The 11,767-nt window shown below is 54.5% G+C and overlaps 2 protein-coding genes and 10 non-coding genes across 12 annotated transcripts; 4 read left to right on the forward strand and 8 right to left on the reverse strand.

Annotated features, from left to right (window-relative positions):
* Nucleotides 1–647: 647 nt before the first annotated feature.
* TRNAQ-CUG (transfer RNA glutamine (anticodon CUG)) lies at nt 648–719 on the reverse strand. Its single transcript has one exon. It is a non-coding gene; the product is annotated as a tRNA-Gln (tRNA).
* A 159-nt stretch (nt 720–878) lies between these two features.
* On the reverse strand, nt 879–951 carry TRNAK-UUU (transfer RNA lysine (anticodon UUU)). Its single transcript has one exon. It is a non-coding gene; the product is annotated as a tRNA-Lys (tRNA).
* Nucleotides 952–2,269: 1,318 nt separating this feature from the next.
* On the reverse strand, nt 2,270–2,341 carry TRNAM-CAU (transfer RNA methionine (anticodon CAU)). Its single transcript has one exon. It is a non-coding gene; the product is annotated as a tRNA-Met (tRNA).
* A 709-nt stretch (nt 2,342–3,050) lies between these two features.
* On the reverse strand, nt 3,051–3,122 carry TRNAA-CGC (transfer RNA alanine (anticodon CGC)). The gene has a single exon. It is a non-coding gene; the product is annotated as a tRNA-Ala (tRNA).
* Nucleotides 3,123–3,255: 133 nt separating this feature from the next.
* On the forward strand, nt 3,256–3,337 carry TRNAS-GCU (transfer RNA serine (anticodon GCU)). The gene has a single exon. It is a non-coding gene; the product is annotated as a tRNA-Ser (tRNA).
* An 877-nt stretch (nt 3,338–4,214) lies between these two features.
* Nucleotides 4,215–4,288, forward strand: TRNAN-GUU (transfer RNA asparagine (anticodon GUU)). The gene has a single exon. It is a non-coding gene; the product is annotated as a tRNA-Asn (tRNA).
* A 184-nt stretch (nt 4,289–4,472) lies between these two features.
* Nucleotides 4,473–4,543, reverse strand: TRNAG-GCC (transfer RNA glycine (anticodon GCC)). The gene has a single exon. It is a non-coding gene; the product is annotated as a tRNA-Gly (tRNA).
* Nucleotides 4,544–5,649: 1,106 nt separating this feature from the next.
* Nucleotides 5,650–6,176, forward strand: LOC104066913 (histone H2B 5). The gene has a single exon (XM_009569632.2). The coding sequence runs from the start codon at nt 5,704–5,706 to the stop codon at nt 6,082–6,084; it is 381 nt and encodes a 126-aa protein (XP_009567927.1). The 5' UTR covers nt 5,650–5,703; the 3' UTR covers nt 6,085–6,176.
* Nucleotides 6,177–6,654: 478 nt separating this feature from the next.
* Nucleotides 6,655–8,282, reverse strand: LOC104066813 (histone H2A type 2-C). The gene has a single exon (XM_054052349.1). It carries the CDS (start codon nt 8,212–8,214, stop codon nt 7,825–7,827), a length of 390 nt encoding a protein of 129 aa, XP_053908324.1. The 5' UTR covers nt 8,215–8,282; the 3' UTR covers nt 6,655–7,824.
* Nucleotides 8,283–10,111: 1,829 nt separating this feature from the next.
* On the reverse strand, nt 10,112–10,183 carry TRNAD-GUC (transfer RNA aspartic acid (anticodon GUC)). The gene has a single exon. It is a non-coding gene; the product is annotated as a tRNA-Asp (tRNA).
* A 188-nt stretch (nt 10,184–10,371) lies between these two features.
* On the forward strand, nt 10,372–10,445 carry TRNAT-AGU (transfer RNA threonine (anticodon AGU)). Its single transcript has one exon. It is a non-coding gene; the product is annotated as a tRNA-Thr (tRNA).
* A 197-nt stretch (nt 10,446–10,642) lies between these two features.
* On the reverse strand, nt 10,643–10,714 carry TRNAE-CUC (transfer RNA glutamic acid (anticodon CUC)). The gene has a single exon. It is a non-coding gene; the product is annotated as a tRNA-Glu (tRNA).
* Between the last annotated feature and the right edge of the window lie 1,053 nt (nt 10,715–11,767).

Below are 11,767 nucleotides of genomic sequence, written 5' to 3' on the forward strand. Positions count from 1 at the left end.
GCTGGGATGGATAGGGAGGGACTGGGATGGACTGGGATGGACTGGGAGGGACTGGGTGGCAACTGGGAGGGAACTGGGATGGATTGGAAGGGACTGGGACAGAGGGGGAGGGAACTGGGATGGACTGGGAGGCAACTGGGATGGACTGGGAGGCAACTGGGAGGGATTGGAAGGGACTGGGAGGCAACTGGGATGGACAGGGAGGGACTGGGACGCAACTGGAATGGACAGGGAGGGAACTGGGAGGTACTGGGTGGCAATTAGGTTGGACTGGGAGGGAACTGGGAGGGACTGAGAGGCAACTGGGATGGACAGGGAGGGACTTGGAATGGACTGGGACACAACTGGGATGGATTGGGAGGGAACTGGGATGGACTGGAAGGGATTGAGAGGCAACTGGGATGGAGAGGGAGGGACTGGGACGCAACTGAGAGGGATTGGAAGGGAACTGGGATGGACTGGGAGGCAACTGGGATAGACAGGGAGGGACTGGGTGGCAACTGGGAGGGACTGGAACAGATAGGGAGGCAACTGGGATGGACTGGGAGGCAACTGGGAGGGACTGGGACACAACTGGGAGGACACGGGGGGTGACAGAAGGGTGAGAGGATAAAAGGGGTGACGAACACACCACTCCCCCCGTTTTCAGGTCCCACCGAGATTTGAACTCGGATCGCTGGATTCAGAGTCCAGAGTGCTGACCATTACACCATGGGACCGCCGGGGCCCCCCGGGCCTCCACCGCGCCCCAAACCCCCCCCCAACCCCCCTTCAGAACCCCCCCAAAAAAAAAAGAGGGGGTGTGAGGAGGGCAAAAAAAAAAGGCCCTTTTAAATCAGTTTTTGGAAGAGGGGGAAAAGTGGGAATGAAAAGAGTTTCGCCCGAACAGGGACTTGAACCCTGGACCCTCAGATTAAAAGTCTGATGCTCTACCGACTGAGCTATCCGGGCTCTGAGGGGACCCCACTATCCCTTCTCCACATACTTCCAACCTGGAGACACGTAGAGACCACAGAGAAAGAGTTCAACAGAGAGGAGGTTCAACCCAGGCCGAGAGGGACCTGGATGGGATGGAGAAGTGGGGCTGGAGAACATCAGGAGGTTCAACCAGGCCAAGAGGGACCTGGATGGGATGGAGAAATGGGCAGATTTAGACTGGACATTAGGAAGAATTTCTTCCCTATGAGAGCGGGGAGGCACTGGGATAGGTGGTCCAGGGAAATTGTGGCTGTCCCATCCCTGGAGGGGTTCCAGGCCAGGTTGGATGGAGCCTTGAGGAACCCCTGATCCAGCGGGAGGTGTCTCTGCCCACGGCTGAGGGTTGGAAAGAGGTCATCTTTAAGGCCCCTTCCAACACAAACCGTTCTATGAGTCTATGGCGGGAAATGGAGAGCGGAGACTGCGGCGCTGGCGGCCCCCCCCCCCGCGGCGGACCTGAGTGAGAACTGCGCTCACCGCGTCCGCTTCTCCCTCAGGGCCAATGGGAAAGCGCTGCTTCGCGGCCAATCAGAGCTCAGTATCGCTCGGATTCAGCCAATCAGAGCTCAGTGTCGCTCGGATTCAGCCAATCAGAGCTCAGTGTCGCTCGGATTCAGCCAATCAGTGGTCAATGTCGCTCGAATTCAGTTAATAAGTGCTCAACATCGCTCGAATTCAGTTAATTAGAGCTCAATATCGCCTGAATTCAGTTAATCAGCGCTCAATATCGCTTGAATTCAGTTAATCAGAGCTCAATGTCTCTCAAATTCGGTAAATAAGTGCTCAATATCACCTGAATTCAGTTAATCAGAGCTCAATGTCACTCGAATTCAGTTAATAAGGGCTCAATATTGCTCGAATTCAGTTAATCAGAGCTCAGCATCGCTCAAATTCGGTTAATCAGAGCTCAATTTCACTCAAATTCAGTTAATCAGAGCTCAAAGTCGCTCGAATTCAGTTAATAAGCGCTCAACATCCCTCGAATTCAGTTAATAAGTGCTCAAGAAGAGGATATTGTGTGGGACCGCATGAAAGGCTTTTGAGAAGCGTTGGAAGAAATAAAGCCGTATTTCCTGTGGGAAGAGCCGCGCGAGCGGTTCAGACTCTTCCCGACTTCTTAATAATCCCAATTATATTTTGAGGATGTGCTGAGCTGCAAAAGAGATTGGACTGGGGGGGGGGAAGAGAGAGAGAATTTGAGGCTTCTGCGCGTCGGAGGTGTTGAGGATAGAGGAGAAATAGGAAAGAGGTGAAGAAATAAGGGGAAAAATAGTGGGGAGAAAAGTGGAATTAGCAGAGGATGGTTTCGATCCATCGACCTCTGGGTTATGGGCCCAGCACGCTTCCGCTGCGCCACTCTGCTGGTGAGGAAGCCGCCTGTTTCTTTGCTTTTGGCAAGTTATAATCAGACAAAATAGGGTTAAAAGGGTTCCAATTCCCTTCTGGGTGGGAAAAGGAGAGGAGAGGGGTCATGAAATAGGGTTAAAAGGGTTCTTTTTCTCTGCTGGGTGGGAAAAAGAGAGGAGAAGGGTCACGAAATGGGGTTAAAAGGGTTCCAATTCCCTCCTGGGTGGGAAAAAGAAAGGAGAAGGGTCAGGAAATGGGGTTAAAGGGGTTCTTCTTCCCTCCTGGGTGGGAGAAAGAGAGGAGAAGGGTCAGGAAATGGGGTTAAAGGGGTTCTTCTTCCCTCCTGGGTGGGAGAAAGAGAGGAGAAGGGTCAGGAAATGGCGTTAAAGGGGTTCTTCTTCCACACTGGGTGGAAAAAGTAGGGATGGGGAGTCATAAAATAGGGTTAAAGGGGTTCCAATTCCCTCCTGGGTGGGAAAAGGAGAGGAGAAGGGTCATAAAATAGGGTTAAAGGGGTTCTTCTTCCACACTGGGTGGAAAAAGTAGGGATGGGGAGTCATAAAATAGGGTTAAAAGGGTTCCTCTTCCACACTGGGTGGGAAAAAGAGAGGAGAAGGGTCATGAAATGGGGTTAAAAGGGTTCCTTTTCTCTGCTGGGTGGGAAAAAGAGAGGAGAAGGGTCAGGAACTGACCTTAAAAATAGAGTCGAGTCCCGCCCACTCTGGTGGAGATGCCGGGGATTGAACCCGGGACCTCATACATGCGAAGCATGCGCTCTACCGCTGAGCTACATCCCCGTGCGCGCTCTGCGCCGCCGCCAATGCCCTTGGCACCGCCTCCCCGGTAAGCCACGCCCCCTTCCCGTAGCCACGCCCCTTCCCTCGTATTCCCCCTATCCCATAGGTGCCCGGAGAGACTCCGTGGCCGGAAGACGAGGTGGCCGAGTGGTTAAGGCGATGGACTGCTAATCCATTGTGCTCTGCACGCGTGGGTTCGAATCCCATCCTCGTCGGGAAGTTGTAGCTTTTTGCCTCTTTCACTGCTATTCTCCCTTTCAGATTTTTAGGATTTCCCCTCCAACCAACGTTTTAAATTCACATTTTTAGCCTCAGGCCCCTCATTTGGCCTCTTTTAGAGGGTGTTTTAGGGGGTCCCCCCCGAGGGGCGATACCCCCTCCTCTATTTCCACCCCCTCGTGTTTCCGCCCTCCTCCATTTCCACCCCCACTGTCTTTCCCCTTCCTCTATTTCCCCCCTCCTCCATTTCCTTTCTCCCCCCTCGTGTTTCCCCCTTCTCTATTTCCACCCCACCGTCATTCCCCCTCCTCCATTTTCACCCTCCCCGTCTTTCTCCCTCCTCTATTTCCTCTATTTTCCCCCTCTTCTATTTCCTCCCCCTCGTGTTCCCCCTCCTCCATTTCCACCCCCACCGTCTTTCCCCCTCCTCTATTTCCTTCCTCCCCCATCGTGTTTCTCCTCCTCCATTTCCACCCCCACAGTCTTTCCCCCTCCTCTATTTCCCCCTCCTCTATTTCCACCCCCACTGTCTTTCCCCCTCCTCTATTTCCTCTATTTCCCCCTCCTCTATTTACACCCCCCCGTCTTTCCCTCTCCTCTATTTGCCCGTCTATTTCCTCTATTCCCCCTCCTCTATTTCCTTTCTCCCCCCTCGTGTTTCCCCCTCCTCTATTTCCACCCCCCCGTATTTCCCCTCCTCTATTTCCTCTATTTCCCCCTCCTCTATTTCCTCTATCTCCCCCTCCTCTATTTCCTTCCCCCGTCTTTCCCCCTCCTCTATTTCCTCTATTTCCCCCTCCTCTATTTCCACCCCTCCCCTTATTGGGGCCCTGGAGGGGTGGGAGGTGTTGCGGGGGCGGAGCCACCGCCGCGGTCTCTGTGGCGCAATCGGTTAGCGCGTTCGGCTGTTAACCGAAAGGTTGGTGGTTCGAGCCCACCCAGGGACGCTTCAGGCGTGGCTCTTTCTATTTAAGACTTTGACATAAATTTCTTTCTATTTTAAAATTTTTTTTTTTCATATTTTAGAATTTTATATTGAAACGCCTTTCGTCCTTCGCGTTTCTGGGGGGGAAAAAAAAGGTCTGAATATTCATTCAAAATGAAATGGGGGGGGGGAAGTGAGTAAAGAGTTGCATTGGCCGGGAATCGAACCCGGGCCTCCCGCGTGGCAGGCGAGAATTCTACCACTGAACCACCAATGCTCCATATGAAACTAGTACAGACCCAAAACCTGCGAGATTGACCCCAAAATCAGCCCCACTGTGCACAGAGTTTTGTTGTCTGTTCGTGTTAATGAAGATGAGGGTTTAATTAGGGGTAATGGTAATTTAAGACCGAAGAGGCGTTTCCCGCTGGAGGGAGATTTGAATTTGGCGCGCTCGGAGCTGATTGGTCGCTGCTTGGAAGAGGGAGGGGTTGGGAGGTTCTCTTATCTGGGTCCCCCAGTCCCGGTTTCGCTCCCCTTTCCCTCCACACCGGGGCAAAACAGCTCCGATTCCGAGTCTCGGGGAGCCCTTCTGTCTCATTTGGGTCCCCCAGTCCCGGTTTCACTCCCCTTTCCTTCCACACTGGGACAAAACAGCTCCGATTCCGCCTCTCCGGGAACCCCTCCGCCTGATCTGGATCTCCCAGTCCCGGTTTCGCTCCCCTTTCCCTCCACACTGGGACAAAACAGCTCCGATTCCGCCTTTACGGGAACCCCTCTGCCTCATTTGGGTCCCCCAGTCCTGGTTTCACTCCCCTTTCCCTCCACACAGGGGCAAAACAGCTCCGATTCCGAGTCTCGGGCAGCACCTCTGCCTCATCTGGGTCCCCCAGTCCCGGTTTCACTCCCCTTTCCCTCCACACTGGGGCAAAACAGCTCCGATTCCACCTCTCCTGGATCGCCTCTGCCTCCTCTGGGTCCCCCAGTCCCGGTTTCACTCCCCTTTCCCTCCACACTGGGACAAAACAGCTCCGATTCCGCCTCTCCGGGACCTCCTCTGGGTCCCCCAGTCCCGGTTTCACTCCCCTTTCCCTCCACACTGGGACAAAACAGCTCCGATTCCGCCTCTCCGGGACCTCCTCTGGGTCCCCCAGTCCCGGTTTCACTCCCTTTTCCCTCCACACAGGGGCAAAACAGCTCCGATTCCGCCTCTCCGGGACCTCCTCTGGGTCCCCCAACCCATATTTCACCCCCCTACACCGCTGCGCTCAATGGGATCCAAACGGCGCTCTCTGATTGGCTGAACCCGCGGCGCCCCCTCAGCCAATAGAAACGCGCGTCGCTTCAATCCCTCATTTGCATAACGCCGCTATAAAAGCGGCGCCGCCCGCGTTCTCCCTCTCACTCCGCAGCAGCCGTTGCACTCAGCGCATCGCAATGCCCGAACCGGCGAAATCCGCTCCCGCTCCTAAAAAAGGCTCAAAGAAAGCGGTGACCAAAACCCAAAAAAAGGGGGATAAGAAGCGGCGGCGCAGCCGCAAAGAGAGTTATTCCATTTACGTCTACAAAGTGCTGAAACAGGTTCACCCCGACACCGGCATTTCCTCCAAGGCTATGGGCATCATGAATTCCTTTGTCAACGACATCTTCGAGCGCATCGCAGGGGAAGCTTCGCGCTTGGCTCACTACAACAAACGCTCCACCATCACCTCGCGGGAGATCCAAACAGCGGTTCGGCTCCTTTTACCCGGCGAATTAGCCAAGCACGCCGTCTCCGAGGGCACTAAAGCCGTCACTAAATACACCAGCTCCAAATAAACCCGCTCGGCTTCGCTTCAACCCAACGGCTCTTTTCAGAGCCACCTACTTTTTCATTAAAAGAGTTGAGGTTACTGCCGAAATCCCCTTTATTTGGGGCCGCTTTGACGCTCGTTGGTCGCGTGTGGGGTTGGAGGGCTCTAAAATAGACTTTGAAGTTCTTTTGCTGCTTTTATTTTCAGTGGCAAAGCGCGGGGTTTAGACTATTCAGGGTTTTCTTCCTCCTCCTCCTCCTCTTCCAACCGTTTACCGATCCCCAAGGCCGCTCTCGCCTTCAAACCGCCGCTGCGCTCCCATTGGTCGCAGCGGGCGCGGAGCGGCCCCGCGGCGCGGTTTTCCCTCTGGTCCGCTTCGGCGCTAGGGAGAAAGCGCGCCGCGCTGACGTCACCGCCGCGCGGTTTTCCCTCTGGTCCGCTCCGGCGCTATATAAACCCGCGCGAAAGAGCCGCTCCCGCTCAGTGTGAGGCTGAGACTGCGGGGGTGGAGGTTCTTCCGTTCGTTGCCGCTTCCAGAATGAGCGCTTTGTCTTTTAAACGCTGTGTGAGTGGATTTTAGCGTTTAAGACCCTCTTTTAAGGATTAACGTTATTTTCTATTATATTTTTCCTACGTAAATAAGTGATTTTAGATGGTTAAAACGCAGTAACGTTGTGAAACACCTAATATTTAATCTAAGTGGTTCTGTTCGTAAACGCTTGGGCTGCGTTTGGGTGGGGAATGGCACTTCCACTCAACGCAAGAAGGATACAGAGCTGTTTTCCTTCTCTAGAATCTCGCCGTGAAGATGACACGAAGGTTGGAGCGACCAAAATAAAGCCAAAACTGAGGGAGTTGAGGTTGTTCAGCCTGGAAAAGGCTCTGAGGAGATCTTAGAGCACCTTCCAGGGTTGAAAGGGGCTCCCAAGAAAGCTGCAGAGGGGGTTTTTGATCAGGGAGTGCGGGGATAGGATGAGAGGGAAGGGTTTTGAGTTGAAAGAGGAGACATTGAGGTGAGATCTTAGGGAAGGAATGTCCTTATGGGAGGGTGAGGAGGCCCTGGAAGAGGTTTTCCAGAGCAGTGGTGGCTGCTCCATCCCTGGAAAGGTTTAAGGCCAGGTTGGATGGAGCTTAAAGAACAACCTGATCCCAGTGGGAGGTGTCCCTGCTCATGGCAGCCAAAGGTTTGGAACCGGCTGAGCTTTTGAGGTCTCCCTTCCATCCCAAACCATTCCATGATTGCCTTTTTCCACCTTTCCCCCCCCACCCTTCAACGTTTCCCTAACGAACCGCGGGGATTCAAAGGGCCGTTTGGCCATTGGTTGAGGCCATTTCCCCCTATGGACCAATCAGAGGTGATACTTTGGAGCCTCCTGGAGCTCTCAACCCCCCCCTTTCTTCGGAGATGCCTTTAATTACCACTCATTAACGTTGTGCTGTTTAATTAGCGAGGCTCAGGGGGACTCCTGGCAGAGCGCTGCTCAGAGGTCCCTCCTTTTGTTATAACCCATCTTAATTTCAGCCTTTTAATTAGGACTTCGCCTTTTTGGGGGTCTATTTGAGGGCGTCGGTGCTTTTTTTTCCCTGAACTCAATATTCTGGGGGGGGGGATTTAAGACTTAAAAGGCTTCTTAAGCCTCGCTTTGCTCCTCCAGCCCTTTTCTTGAAGCTGTGGGTGGCTCTGAAAAGAGCCTTTTTTTTGTTGGTGTTGCGTTGTTTCGTTTCAGCTTCCAAACAAGGGGGGAAAAAAGGACTTTTGAGGTTTTTACTTCCCTTTCGCTTTATGGCTTTCGCTCTTCTTGGGCAGCAGCACGGCCTGGATGTTCGGAAGGACCCCTCCTTGCGCGATGGTGACTCCCCCGAGGAGTTTATTGAGCTCTTCGTCGTTTCGAACGGCGAGTTGAAGGTGACGGGGGATAATCCGCGTTTTCTTATTGTCCCGAGCGGCGTTCCCGGCTAATTCCAAGATCTCAGCCGTTAAATACTCCATAACGGCTGCCAGGTAAACCGGAGCTCCGGCTCCAACGCGCTCCGCGTAATTCCCTTTACGAAGTAAACGATGAACGCGACCAACGGGGAATTGAAGACCGGCGCGGGAGGAACGGGATTTGGCTTTAGCTCGAGCTTTGCCTCCCTGTTTCCCCCTCCCAGACATGGCTGAAAGGGAAATGGGGGGTTCGCACGGGAGTCGCCGCTCGTTATATACCCACCGGAGGCTCCAAACGGCGCTTTGTCATTGGTCCGAGAGGGAGAACCAATAGAAAAGCGCTGTCCGAGCGCCAATGGCAGCGCGGGGAGGGGGGAGGAGGGGGGGCGTGGCCAAGGGCAGCGCGCGCAGGGGTTAAAGGCGGGGGCGTGGCCAAGGGAAGCGCGCGCGGGGGATTAAAAGCGGGGGCGTGAACGCGGGTCGGAGGGGGGTGTGGCCAAGGCCAGGGCGCGGGGTGGAGAGGGGGCGTGGCTAAGGGTAGAGCGTGGGCGTAGCCAATGGCAGCAAAGAGACTTGAGAACGTTGCCAGTGGTGAGGGGGCGTGGCCGGGGGCGTGGTCAAGGAGAGCCTTGAGCTTTGTCAAAGATGAGTGGGAGTGGCTAAGGGGAGCCTAAAGGGTGGTCAGTAGAGGGGGCGTGGCCAAAGGGACTTGAGGACGTTGTCGGTGGGGAGTGGGCGTGGTCAAGGCGAGCCTTGAGCGTGCTCAATGACGAGTGGGCGTGGCTAAAGGGGAGCCTAAAGGGTGGTCAGTAGAGGGGGCGTGGCCAATGGGACTTGAGAAGGTTGCCAGTGAGGGAGTGGGCGTGGCCAAGAGGGCAGGGGGCGTGGTCAAGGGGTGCCTTGAGGGTGGTCAATGGCGAGCGGGGGAGCCTGAAGGGTGGTCAGCGGAGGGGGGCGTGGCCAATTGAGAAGGGGCGTGGCCATTCAATAAAGGCGTGGTCAAATGGAGGGGGGCGTGGCTTGGTTGAAGGCCCCCGGCCTGTTAACTCCATGCCCCATCTTTTTTTTGCTGCAGAAATGAGTCCTCCTCAGCTTTCCAGGAACCCCTTTCCAGGTTGGAACCTCCTCTAAGGTCTCCTCGGGAGCCTTTTCTCCATGCTGAGCAACTCCAACTCTCCCAGTCTGGTGGTGGGTAACCTTTCGTCCAGGCTAAAACAAGCCCAGGTCCCTCCTAAGCCTTATTTTCCACCTGACGAGGCTGAATGAAGACATTCCCACAACTTACGACTGCCTGGAAGGAGGTTACGGAGAGGTGGGTGGTGGTTTCTTCTCCCAAACAGCCATAGGATGAGAGGAAAAGGTGTCCACAGAAGGACCCGATTGTGGTGGACCTCCTTGAATGGTGAACACCCTTTGAGATGGTGTCATGGGGAATGAGGGCTCATTCTGGGAGTCCACAGAAGGTCCTGATCGTGGTGGACCTCCTTGAATGGTGAACACCCTTTGAGATGGTGGCAATGGGGAACGAGGGCTCATTCTGGGAGTCCACAGAAGGTCCTGATCGTGGTGGACCTCCTTGAATGGTGAACACCCTTTGAGATGGTGTCATGGGGAATGAGGGCTCATTCTGGGAGTCCACAGAAGGACCCAATGGTGGTGGGAATGAGGGCTCATCCTGGGAGTCCACAGAAGGACCCGATGGTGGTGGGAAGGAGGGCTCTTCCTCGGAGTCCACAGAAGGTCCTGATCGTGGTGGACCTCCTTGAATGGTGAACACCCTTTGAGATGGTGCCATGAGGAATGAGGGCTCATTCTGGGAGTCCACAGAAGGACCCAATGGTGGTGGGAATGAGGGCTCATTCTGGGAGTCCACAGAAGGATCCGATCGTGGTGATGGAACTTCTCGGTACTTTCCCACTTGGTCTTTATCAGTTGAGTCCTGTGTTTTCTTAACTCGAGATGGTCCGTTTGCGAGAGGTCTACGTGACCCTTCTCAGCGAATCAGTTCTCTCTCATTCCCCTTTTTTCCTTCTGCTGCCCTGGAAGGGTTTGTAAAGCAAAAAATGAGGGGAAAAAAGGACAAAAAATGAGTGAAAAAAGGAACGGAAAACGTTCTCTTCCCAATCTCCCCGTCGGGGAATCGAACCCCGGTCTCCCGCGTGACAGGCGGGGATACTCACCACTATACTAACGAGGAGGTGGTTAAGAAACAGCCTCTCCAGACGCCTTTTGAACCCTCCAAAAGGCAATTTCATGGCTCGAGTCAGTCCCCTATCGCGATAGACGCGTAGAAAGGCGGAGGGACACGAGGACAAAGCACAAACCACGCGTGGCTGCGGGTTTGAAACCGCAGATGAGAGGAAATAGGGGTCCTTTAAGCCACGAGGCGCCGTGGCTTAGTTGGTTAAAGCGCCTGTCTAGTAAACAGGAGATCCTGGGTTCGAATCCCAGCGGTGCCTTTGTTGTGTTGCGATTTTATCGCGATAGGAAAGCACAGGGGTTATATTTAATTCTTCTTTTTTTTTTTTAACCCACGGCGCTTCTCGTGGAGTCCCCGCGAGTGCTGGAAAGGTGGGGATGGGATTGGGAGATGAGGTTTCCATCAGGGGTGGGGAAAAAAAAAGAGGGAATAAAAGAAGGGAAAATGAGAGGCTTCTTCCCTGACCGGGAATCGAACCCGGGCCGCGGCGGTGAGAGCGCCGAATCCTAACCACTAGACCACCAGGGAGCTCCGAGGGCCTATTTATACATCGTGTCCATCGATCCCCTTTCCCTGGATCTTGGGTTCATTCCCAGGATCCCTCTGTCCTCATCCCAGGATCCCTCAACCACCAATAGATCCCTCTGTCCTCATCCCGGGATGAAGGGATTCTGGAATCCTCAACACAGGAAAGACATGGAATTGTCGGAGCGAGTCCAGACGAGGCCACAGAGATGATCTGAGGGGTCCACCAGGACCCCTCCAGAGCCCAATGGGACCCCTTTAAGGTCTTCCACGACCCCTTGAAGACCCTCCAGAGCCCAATGGGACCTCTTGAAGGTCTTCCATGACCCTTCAAGACCCTCCAGAGCTCAATGGGACCTCTTGAAGGTCTTCCACGACCCCTCCAGAGCCCAATGGGACCTCTTTAAGGTCTTCCATGACCCTTCGAAGACCTCCAGAACCCAATGGAACCCCTTTAAGGTCTTCCATGACCCTCCGAAGACCCTCCAGAGCCCAATGGGACCCCTTTAAGGCCTTCCACGACCCTTCTAAGACCCTCCAGAGCCCAATGGGACCCCTTTAAGGCCTTCCACGACCCTTCCAAGACCCTCCAGAGCCCAATGGGACCCCTTTAAGGTCTTCCACGACCCCTCAAAGACCCTCCAGAGCCCAATGGGACCTCTTTAAGGTCTTCCACGACCCTTCAAAGACCCTCCAGAGCCCAATGGGACCCCTTTAAGGTCTTCCACGACCCCTCGAAGACCCTCCAGAGCCCAATGGGACCTCTTTAAGGTCTTCCACGACCCCTCAAAGACCCTCCAGAGCCCAATGGGACCTCTTTAAGGTCTTCCACGACCCTTCAAAGACCTTCCAGAGCCCAATGGGACCTCTTTAAGGTCTTCCACGACCCCTCAAAGACCTTCCAGAACCCAATGGGACCTCTTTAAGGTCTTCCACGACCCCTCAAAGACCTTCCAGGGCCCAATGGGACCTCTTTAAGGTCTTCCACGACCCTTCAAAGACCCTCCAGAGCCCAATGGGACCCCTTTAAGGTCTTCCATGACCCCTCGAAGACCC

This window comes from Cuculus canorus, chromosome 33 (assembly GCF_017976375.1).
Source record: "Cuculus canorus isolate bCucCan1 chromosome 33, bCucCan1.pri, whole genome shotgun sequence".
In the NCBI taxonomy this organism is placed as follows: Eukaryota; Metazoa; Chordata; class Aves; order Cuculiformes; family Cuculidae; genus Cuculus; species Cuculus canorus.

Bases quoted from the DNA above. Each gene is read 5' to 3' on its own strand.
- LOC104066913 (XM_009569632.2), top strand. From the start codon at position 5,704: ATGCCCGAACCGGCGAAATCCGCTCCCGCTCCTAAAAAAGGCTCAAAG.
- LOC104066813 (XM_054052349.1), bottom strand. From the start codon at position 8,214: ATGTCTGGGAGGGGGAAACAGGGAGGCAAAGCTCGAGCTAAAGCCAAA.